The 10,509-nt window shown below is 45.0% G+C and overlaps 1 protein-coding gene across 2 annotated transcripts; it reads right to left on the bottom strand.

The window, feature by feature from the left end:
- Nucleotides 1–271: 271 nt before the first annotated feature.
- On the bottom strand, nt 272–10,187 carry SLC25A28 (solute carrier family 25 member 28). Of its 2 annotated transcripts, none has more exons than XM_023206388.2 (4): nt 9,772–10,187; nt 3,430–3,658; nt 2,295–2,351; nt 272–1,116 (listed from the first exon to the last, which is right to left on the bottom strand). In XM_023206388.2, the coding sequence occupies exons 1-4, from the start codon at nt 10,060–10,062 to the stop codon at nt 599–601; spliced, it is 1,095 nt and encodes a 364-aa protein (XP_023062156.1). In that variant the 5' UTR covers nt 10,063–10,187; the 3' UTR covers nt 272–598. The 2 variants fall into 2 exon arrangements, with proteins under 2 accessions (XP_023062156.1, XP_023062157.1); XM_023206389.3 differs by lacking the exon at nt 9,772–10,187 and adding an exon at nt 7,621–9,729.
- Between the last annotated feature and the right edge of the window lie 322 nt (nt 10,188–10,509).

Here is a 10,509-nt window from a genome sequence, read left to right as displayed (position 1 = left end):
ACTACCGCCCTAGGGAAGATGGTGGGCATCTGGAGCATCTGGTTGGTTGGGGTCTGTCAAGGGCTTGTTGTTCTAGCCATCAGAGAGATTGCTTGGGGCCTAGTACTAATGTCTTAAGTCGTCATGAAAATCAGCAGAAAACAAAAACTACAGACATACGCAATAAACCTTTCCTTTGGGTCCCTTGATTTATGCTTAAAGGAAAGTCAAGAACAATTAACAGCATTTCACTTCCCCTTTAGCAAGACAAACCCAACGAAACCATTAACCATTTAATTTAAAGGCTTTTTATTAGGAACCAGGGGAATGAGCTGCTTATCCCTCTATAACAGTCTAGAGCAGGTCGTCAGGCCCAGGATGGAGAGAGGTTATCAAAGGTGCTGTGGTGTGCTTTGCTGCACGTGCTTAGGGCCTGGAAGGAAAGGTGGTGGCAACAGAGGTTGGCAGGAACTGGTGTTAGTCGAAACACCAAAATCCTGGGGGAAAGCCGCTCTACCTTCCTTCTAACTCCACTTGAGGTGGGAGCATTCCAGGAGACAGAGAATGTGAGCAGGATGCAGCAGTGTCATCTGAACCCCTGGCTTCGTTCAGTGCTACTTCACTTGCCGGCCCTCCACTCTTCTTGTCGTTTAGTGATTAGGTATTTGAAGAACTCATACACAGACCACGCTATGGCTGTGGAGGGGATCTGGTAAATTACTCTAGCCTGCACCCCTCGGAAGTAGGCGGTCACCCCACCTACTTGATATACCGTCCTGAAGGCACTAGCCATGCCTGTGATATGTCCTGTAATGTGTGAGTTCAAAGCCAAGGACTCCTGGGTGTTGAGCAGTGTTTTGCAAACGTCCAGTGGGGTTGTGGCTGCGGCAGCTACAGCTCCTGCGCAAGCTCCAGAGAGGACGTGGGAGCTTGGGTTGTACCGTCTCTGGGGGTTAAAGTGCTCCTGCAGGAATTCATAGGTCATGAAGTGAATGGCTTGGAAGGGAACGTTCATGGTCAGCTGGGTGGTGTAGCTGCGGTAAAAGGCCCCAGCCCCTTCATTTTGCCACACTGCCCGTACACAGTCTGTCACCCGGTGGTATGGCGAGTTGTACATCTGCATCCTCTGCTTGACCACTAGTAGTGCCATCATCAAGGAAGGAAATGGTGACAACAGCCAACCGGTCATGGAGATTATCCAGATTCAGAGTCCCAAGTCAGCAGATCAGCCAATGGAATAGAGAGAGAAAAAAGTATGAGTGAGCTGCTGGCTAACATGAGAAGTCAGCTTCCCTTTTTTGAGGGGAGGGAGTAGGCAGAGGGTTGGTAACGAGTCAAAAAACAATAAACTCTCTTCCATCAGGACTTTTGTAAAGCCAGCCAATTCACACACAGGACATATCTATGGTTTGGGAGCTCGAGAGAGTCTTCTTGAACTAAGTACCTATCTCTAATCTTACCCTCTTACAACTCCCAACAAGAAATGACTCCATGACAGCGAATATTATCATGAACACAGGCCCCTAACAATCCCAATCCTCAGGTACAAAGAGCACCTAACTTTTAAAATATGAGATGGTGATCCTCCTAGAGGGGAGAAGAGAGAAGTGCTACCAAAGAAAAGATTCTTAGCCAAAAAGAGTTGGCTTTAGTTTTCAAACACCTCCCACTCCCTCAAGTATATAACATGGTGTGAGCTCTGTGGAGCTTCAGCTTAGCTTTGGCTCTGTCCACCCCATGTCCTTGCCCAGACAGAAAATGAACATGGCAACGATGCTATCCCCTCCTATTTGTTCATCCTCACATGGAGAATGTTTTTGGAGAATTTTCCTCCAGCTGAAAAGCCAAGACCCCAGTAGAAATGCAGGGACTGAGTTCTACAATTTAACCTTTCATTCCTATCCCAACTAGCTTCATTCCGATAAGAAAGGCAATATATTTAAGTGTCAGTTCCTGCAAATCATAAGGGGGCTAAAAAAAAAAAAAAAAAAAGAATCCATCTTCACCTCTTCGAAGAAAAATGAACCTGCTAAACTTTCAGGACAGATCAAATCTACTACAAAGGAGACTCCCAGGAAAGCCCAAAAACAGGCCACATCTTTTTCTAGGGAAGCCCCAAGGATTAGTGAAATCCCAGTGAATCTGCTTCCTGTCCAAGAGGGTGCCTCCTAACTACCAAAAACATGGAGGGAGCACCCTCTTGTGGTAAAACAAGGTAAGAGAATTTCCCACCAAAACTGATGTGCTCTTTCTTCTGCAAACGGGAAAGAAACACAGGTGCAGCTGCCCAGAGTGATAGGTTGAGGAATCATTACCTTCCGCAGGGTTCATGGCTGCATCATGAAGTAATGTTGCCACACACCCGGCCGCACCTGCAAACAAGAAAACAACTGCCACATGTAAGGCCAAGAGAGCATGACCAACTCACTGAAGTTCCCCACTGAAGGGGAGTGGCTGTGCTACACCACAAGGTAACGTTAGGAGGTAGTCCAAAAGATGGGGACCCACTGCTCCTAAACTCCTGTTTAAGAAGGGAAGTATCTGTTCCCACCAACTTTGTAAGGTCACCAATGCATTCCACATCCATGATAGGAAGGCCAGCTCAGGTCTCATCAATAAAGATCGTTCTGAGAATAAATGCAGCGCCCCGGACAGGAAGCAGACACATTGCTGCCTAGGGATGCCAGCACATCACCTGCCATCCCTGCCAGTGGAGGCAGATACAGGCGCCAGGTGGTCAGATCTCATAGAATCCACCACAGAATCCCACCTCTGTCCTGCTGCAGAACCCATTTGCAGATCCTAACATTTGTCTATAAAGATCTTTTGTTCAGGTCCTGAACTACTCTGCCCCTCACCCTCTCCACACTCAACTTGGTTCCAGCCAGTCCTGAAGCCCTAGGCTGCTATCCTTTCTCTTACTTCCATACAACCTTTTGGTTTCTTCATGTAGTTCCTTGGCCCCACCCCCATTCACTTTGTCATGTTCTCAACAACACAAACTGCCTCTGGTGAGTTGGGATCCTGAAAAGGTGAGGTGAAAAGCAGGGGCTTCATTAGTATCTTCCTTGGGTGGCTGGCTGGGTCGCCTCCAATCCTGCCCTGAGGAGCAGGACACCATACAACTATGAAACATACACTGGGGGTAGTTCAGTGTGTCTCCACGTTACCAGGGCATTAGAAGTTGATGCCAGGGAGATGAGAGGAACAAGTCAAGCTGGTAGGTAAGGGAGGATACTGTAACCCTTTGTTGAGATGCCCCAAAGGAAAAGGCAGGGTTGAAGCGGCCCGTTGTCTGAGAACATCAGGTTTGGAAGTCCCTCCCTTATAATCTGGCCTATCCCAGCCCAAAGCTTCAGCTCCAAACCATGCTGAGACTGGAAAGCACTGACAGCAGCAAAGCCCAAAGAGTTGGGAAAGTGGGGGAACCAGCACAGGAAGGCTCAATACCATTGGCAATATGGCTATTGCCCCCAGGGTGGATTACATCACTCAATGTCTTTTTTAACTTTTCGTAGCAGGCAAAATAAAGGGCGTGGGCAGGCCCTGCGCCTGTTGCTGTGACGTTCAGCCCTCTCATGGGCCTCCATAGGCCCTCCGTTCTTATAATCCTCCAGAGGGCTTCCAACACATTGCGATAGCGGGCAGCTGGGTCAGGCTGTAGACTCTGCATCCGGGTCTGAAATTACAGCAAGGAGAAGCGCAATGTCAGCAATGCCAACTTCTCACCCCACCTCAACACACTGGGCAGACCTTCTACATGGAGCTGTGCCCATCTGTGAGAGGGATATCTGACATTCAGCTTATTTCCAATCTATGGCTGATCTTTCTTTTAAGCCTTGGACCTTTCTTTTTCTAGTCATCAATGACCCTGAGAGTGGAACATCATTATTTTCCTTGAAAAAATAATACCACCATTTGCTAAGTGTCCTGGTACTCCAAAATGATTCAGAGCCCCAGCAACAAATATCAAGCTTTCAGAAGTTGCTTTTGTGCCTTAATACACTCAAGCTGACAGTTCTTCACAGATGGATTCTAAATTCAAGTATTTACTGTCTATGACATACTTTATGCTTTATACCTAAAGACTGCCCCTGGCCCTGCTTTGTGACCACACACTGAGGGGCGGCTAATATTTTGATACTTTTTCAGACTATCTGGTAATGGCGGCTGGGTCTACACCGAGTCTGGGCAGAAGTAGCATTCTTAATAGATGATTTTATTTCTTGGGAAAGAAAGTTTACCCTGAAACTGCAAAGGTGGGAGTATCTAGCTAGAAACCAATCTAGTCTCCAATCCTGAAGGGCCCTTCCAGATTTCTAATCTAAATTGATTGAATCCCAAAATTGGCATTAGCAAATAAAATCAGTCTCAGTGAAACATAATCCTTGGAATCTCTCTAAAGGATTCAATGATTGGAATAAAAGCGTAGGGTAGACACTTTGTATGATGTTCCTTGACAAAGTTTTGTTGAAATTTGGGAAATTAATCTCACTTGAAACACCTCCCTAAATTAGACCTTTTCTGAAGAGTGTGTTTCCCCAGGAAAATTTCTCATCTACTGACCCATTTCAAGGTAAAGTAACATGGAAACTAATAGTTAATATAAAATCAATGTCTAAAAAGAAAAACCAATGTCTGGTGCCTGACACACAATAAGCACTTCTGATTTGTCTGTTGAATGAATGAATCTTTTGTCACATAACTGTATCAGCTACAAATCACTGGTGAGCCAATGGGAGCACGTGACGCCCAAGTACAGTTTAAATTTCTGCATCAATCTAATCACTAGATTCTATTTGGAATTAAAAGCTTGAACCTTTGGCCAGGCACAGTGGCTCACGCCTGTAATCCCAGCACTTTGAGAGGCTGAGGCGAGTGGATCACCTGAGGTCAGGAGTTCGAGACCAGCCTCGCCAACATGGTGAAACCCCGTCTCTACTAAAAATACAAAAAAATTAGCTGAGCATGGTGGTATGCGCCTGTAATCCCAGCTACTCAGGAGGCAGGAGAATCGCTTGAACCTGCAAGACAGAGGTTGTAGTGAGCCTTTGCTGGTTTGAGCCACTGCACTGCAGCCAGGGCAACAAGAGCAAAACTCCATCTCAAAAAAAAAAAAAAAGCTTCAACCTTCCTCTTGGCCAACTGGAATCCAAGAGTAATACCTTTCCTCAAGATCATGGGAGAAAAGAAACTAACCAGATGAACAGGTCCCGGCTAGCTGCAAGCAATCCACATTCCTCTGGTTATTTTCTCCTGCCTGCTACCAACAAAAAACCGGAAGCTTAAAAGGTTAGTTACTGGTGGTCAATCAGAAATACTCTATACAGTATCACTTATCACAATTTGACACATTCTTTCCTACTTCCCCCCACAAAACCTCATGTATTTCCAATAAAGGGTTTGTTTACTGATCTTTCACATCACACAAGGCATATAAAATCCATCAGAAGAGTTGTTCATAGAGACTACGGGTCAAATGCTGGCTAGAGCTACTAATAAGCAAAGATAAATTGAGCCTCTTGGCTTATCGTGTTTCCATGCATTTATTCAAAACTGATCTTGTATAGGGAGAATGTTCAGAAATCGCATTGCTCTGCCGCAGTCAATGGTGTATTTGGCTACCAATTCTGAAAGGTATGGCTTCGGAGGCCTGGAACTCCTCACCCCCAAGAGAAAACCAGATTGTGGGAAGCTACTTTGAACATTCTATACACACATCTAAGTCTAACTCAACAATTCTAACTCGATAAAAATACACCCTTATGGGGAGGACCTGGGCATAAGCTATGCCAAGTATAAAAATGAATATGGCTCCTCAAATTTGTGGGCCAATAAATCTGCCTTTTACAGAAAGATAAAATATCTAAGTAAGAATTTCTGAAAAATCTCAATATGAAAAACCTCGACCTGGCTTGGAGAAAAGTCAAACAACCCAGTAGAGAGGTAAGTGGTTTGGTAAAAGACAAGCCACATTTGAGTCTAAAAGCCTGAGTCTGAACCTCAGCTTTGCTAGTTGTATGATCTTGGGTATGTCACTTAACCTCTCTAAGCTTCAAAATTGTCATCTATAACAACAGGCCAAGAATGACTGGCTCATAGGGCTGTTGTGGGGATTAAAAGAGACAAGGTATGTAAAAGCCATTGGTAATGTATAAGGTTCTAGAAATATAAAGATCTTTATTGTATTCAAAATGATTCTAAGATATATTTGTTCATATCTAAGAATTTACAGATCATGGTAGCATTGCCTCCTGTATAAGTCATTTCACAAATATACATGGGCAACTAACTGTCCTTAGCCACTAATAAATCGGGGTTAATTTTGTATTTTTTGTTTTCCTTTTAAAGTTTCTCTGTGGCTATAATGATTTACATGTCCCACTATTAATCTGAAGGTCATATGTTCAGGGACAAGCTTTACTGTGAAATTCTGTGCCTTGCCTGGTTCTTGTAATCTGCTTTTGGGAAGCTATATGGAAGGCTTGAGAGTCTGATACACTGAGTTCAAACCACAACTGTGCCACTTAAACTCTGTGACCTTGGACAAGTTATATAACTGTTCCCTAAGCCTCCTTTCAACTGTAAAATAATGAAAATGGTTTCTACTTCATCAAATTGCTTCACAGATTAAATGAATAAATGTATGTAAGGTACTTCAGATAGTGCTTGGCACACAAGATCACTGAACACTTATTATTAGTTGCAAGAAAATCAAATAAGCTAATGTTTCCATTTCCTAATCTTTCACAGGTGAATATGTACAGATACCATTTACATTTGGAAACTGGAGATTTATCTCCCTCTGCTCTTCCCCTCTTTATTATATAAGTGGATATTTGCTTCACCACTTCAGAGCCAACAACAGCAGCTTGATGATAGGTGGTTACTTAGCCAGATGATTTTGAGAAGGGTTCTGACTGTTTTGGGTTGCAGAATCTGTCCCCGTAGATAAAGTCTGGAGCTTGCCTCTGAGGCCCAGAAAAGGAAACTGGGATTTATCTGGGCTCCCAAGCCTCTCCATTATGGACATGGAAATAGCTGGTTGAATAACCATGGTCCAGCAAGGCTACACTGACTTCTCATGGTCCCTCTCAAGGATATTTAAAGTCAACTTGACCCTGATAAGTAGCTGAGGACGGACAGGTTTGCATGCCAAGAGGCAATGTCAGCTTTCATTTGCAAACACTATGGTTGCCCTTTAGGCTCCAACAACATAGATACCTGCCTCCAGTCTTAAAGACTGGGCTGCTTTTCCTCCCCACCATCCACTTATTAAAAGAAGAAGAATAACTGCCGGAACATGCAAACTGGGAAGCCCTTTCTGAAGGAAGGGATTTGAATTTTACTTTCATGCCTGCACAAAAGCATTTAACATACTCACTGACACTAAATCATACTGGCCTCACCTAGTTTTTCCCTCTAAGTCATTTAAATCCCAGCATTAAGTGCAAGTCAAAATGAGCCTTCTAAAATAAGCTTTCGTTATTGTTGACAACTCCTGAGCATTTTTTTCTCAGATCATTATTTCCTTAATGGAGGGCTTTCAGATATAACTGCAATGTTGTATGACTAATTTTTAAGAAACCAAAATGCCAAAGCTTATGTAAATGAGTAAGAACTGTTCTTCAAAATAGTTACCTTGGAAGGCTACAATTGACTTATTCCAGCAATGCTGTGGTTATGCAAAACCTTTCTGGAACTTCTCTTTCAGAGGTGTTTCCTCAATGGGTTTATAGGCCTCAGAAGTAAAGCAGTCTCCTTGCTTTCAAGTCCCACCTTATTTTGACGCCAAGCAGTATTACCCATTTTGACCTCCCACTTTGTTCACCATATTTGATTCTGAATAGTCTTTGTTCCTGCAAAATCAATTTCATCTTGTCACAGGGCAAAGATTTGCCTCCCTTAAGGACATGCACCCAAATATTCTAGAAGCATTTTTAACAGGGATTTATAAAATGTTTATAGCAACAATAGCACTATGTAAATATATGGAGTAAGGAGATAACCTCCCATTATGTTATAATGGAACAGTGGTTAAATTGATAAGTTACAGTAATATTTGTAAAATAAATTATTACACTGTATTTTTCAAGCCATTAAATAATTTTCATGGTTTTCTTTGATCTGTTTTCCATTCAATACTCATCCAGAAAAACAGCATCCTAAACCCTGCACTCTACTCACACTGCACTCACTCCCTAGTCTAAGTCTAGGGAGCTAGATTATATTAACTTTTGGATACGGCATTATTAATTCACAAGTCATTCAACCTAGAGTCTATACATATAATGTATGCATCTTTTTTATTTGTACTTACTCGTTTTGCATTTCAATGTTGTTACTTCTCATGGATTTTACTGTTTATTTCTATTTCTCCCAATTGACAAGGGCATTTAACATTCTAATGCTCATTTTAGTCAAGTGCATTTACCCCATTTTCAATGGATATGGCCCTTGTTAGGAGTTACCTTGTGCTAAAATACTCCTGCCAGTTTACTGTCATTCACAAAGCTTAATGAGCACTCCCCCCATTTCCTTATCCACATTACTAACGCAAACATGAAACAGTACTGGAATCAGAGGGAGATAAAAGGGATCTACTTTGCATTTCCCAAGTTGATTCTCTCCTCCTTTTGAATACATAACACTTTCCTGATTTGACGAGAAAACATAAATCAAAAAGCTGCCAGGTTACTGTTTGACTATTACCCTTAACATGTAAAGGAGGTATCGGTCTTTGTCATATCAACAGTCCCCTCTAGTTTACCTCTCCCTCAATTCAGTCCTCACCTTTAGTGGCTGCTACCTTTACTAATGCAAGAATAAGAACTGTAAAGAACAATAATCTGTTTCTTTCTTCACCCAGCTTTCTTCAGAAGGACCTGACTTCTGTACACATTAATCATCCTGCTTGGTTGTGAATGCAATTATACTTTCACAAGAATCGTGTCCTTTTGTTGATCTCATTCCATTGTCTTCATACTTACATCTACTTTCTAATACCGTCACATTTCCTTTCTAGGCAACTTCTCCCTTTTTGTCAACTTCAGGTGGCCAAAGAAATTGCTATCAGTTTCATCTCTCTTGTTTGGAGGCTGATGTGCTCCCTGCACATACAGTTCTAATCCCAGCTCAATTTTCATGTTCAGGAAATAGGTGGGGTATCACGCTTGCTTCACAGAGAAACTGAAACCTTTTCCTGAATACGATCTTTCCCATATTACTTCCAGTCTGGAACTCTGCATTCTCACTGCACAATGATTTCCAATCACTCATGTGTTAAGATTTAACGTGTAAGTCCTTTATCTAGCTGAAAGATCCCAGATTCGGGTTCCTGCCCCGTCAGTAAAGGAAGATACAGTAAGGAGTTTGTAAAAGCACTAGCCCAGAAAACATCTCAAGCCGTTAGATCCATTTCAGGGTCTGGGTCACGCCAGCTGGCTTCACCTTAATCGAGTTAGTAGCACTTACCTGAGCTTTGGGATACCCCATCCCACCCTATTCCTGTTTAGTCCCAGGTGGGGTCCAGGGCTTTGGCTGACAGATTTTCGATCCTGAGTCCCGATTCAGATTTCACTGACGGTTAGAAATAGGTCCTGGTTCCTGACTGGGATCAACTCCCAGCTGGGACCTTGCTTGAATGGAGTGTCGGTTCGAATCGTGTGGTAGTGGCAGGAGCCAGGAAGGAACCCATGTCGGCTCCGGCTCTCAGCCGGGATCCTGGCTCCGAACAAGACCCAGGGGTCGGGTCAGCCCCAGGTCGGGTTCGAAGCCCGGTGCAGGTCTCACCTTGACGCAGTCGATGGGGTACATCACGCAGTGCTCCAGGATCCCTGCCACGGCGCCTGCCACCATGTGCGTGGTGACAGTGGCTCCAGCCGGCAGCGCCTCGTAGTCCGGGCCGGAGTCCGGATCTTGACGTACTGGGGGCCTGCAGGCCCCGGCCTCCCCGCCGCCGGCCCCCCGGCCCACGCCCCGCTGCAGCCACCCGTCCAGCAGCGCCGACTCCCCGGGGCTCCGCCCGGGCCCTGCCGCCGGCCCCCCCGCCACACCGCCAGCACCCCGCCCCTCCAACTCCATCCACCCGCGCCAGCTGCGGCGCCCACCCCCGCCGCCGCTGCCACCAGTGCCGCCGCCGCCCCCCGGCCCCGTAGCGTCCGCCTCAGGCGCGGCCCAGAGAGCCCGGGGCCTCCGGCTCCCGCTTGGCCCCGCGGACACGCCCCACAACCAACCATTGGTGCAGACCCCGAGTTAGGCCCACCCCTTTCCTGACGTGAGAAAAATCAGTCGGTAGTATTAGCGAAGTCGCCTGTCATTCCTCCACCCTGAGGCGTTGCTAGCGCCTAAATCCCACCCCTTCCCCTTTGATCTTGGAAGCTTCTTGTTTATTGGTCACTGATTGGCCGACATGTGCGATCAACCCGCCTCTGACTTTTTAGAAGGGCGGGAGAAACTTAAGGCTGAACTTTGATAGGCTCAACCACTCTTGATACTTTGACCGCGGCCATTGGCCCGCACCACGTCGGT

Source organism: Piliocolobus tephrosceles, chromosome 9 (assembly GCF_002776525.5).
Source record: "Piliocolobus tephrosceles isolate RC106 chromosome 9, ASM277652v3, whole genome shotgun sequence".
In the NCBI taxonomy this organism is placed as follows: domain Eukaryota; kingdom Metazoa; phylum Chordata; class Mammalia; order Primates; family Cercopithecidae; genus Piliocolobus; species Piliocolobus tephrosceles.
The sequence above is the reverse complement of the archived record's forward strand: the minus strand, read 5'-3'. Positions and strand labels throughout refer to the sequence as shown.

Coding starts and splice junctions, on each gene's coding strand:
- SLC25A28 (XM_023206388.2), bottom strand. CDS start 10,062: ATGGAGTTGGAGGGGCGGGGTGCTGGCGGTGTGGCGGGGGGGCCGGCG. Junction 3,659..9,771: donor ACCCCATCGACTGCGTCAAG/GTGAGACCTGCA, acceptor CTGTAATTTCAG/ACCCGGATGCAGAGTCTACA. Junction 1,117..2,294: donor AGCCATGAACCCTGCGGAAG/GTAATGATTCCT, acceptor TGGCACTACTAG/TGGTCAAGCAGAGGATGCAG.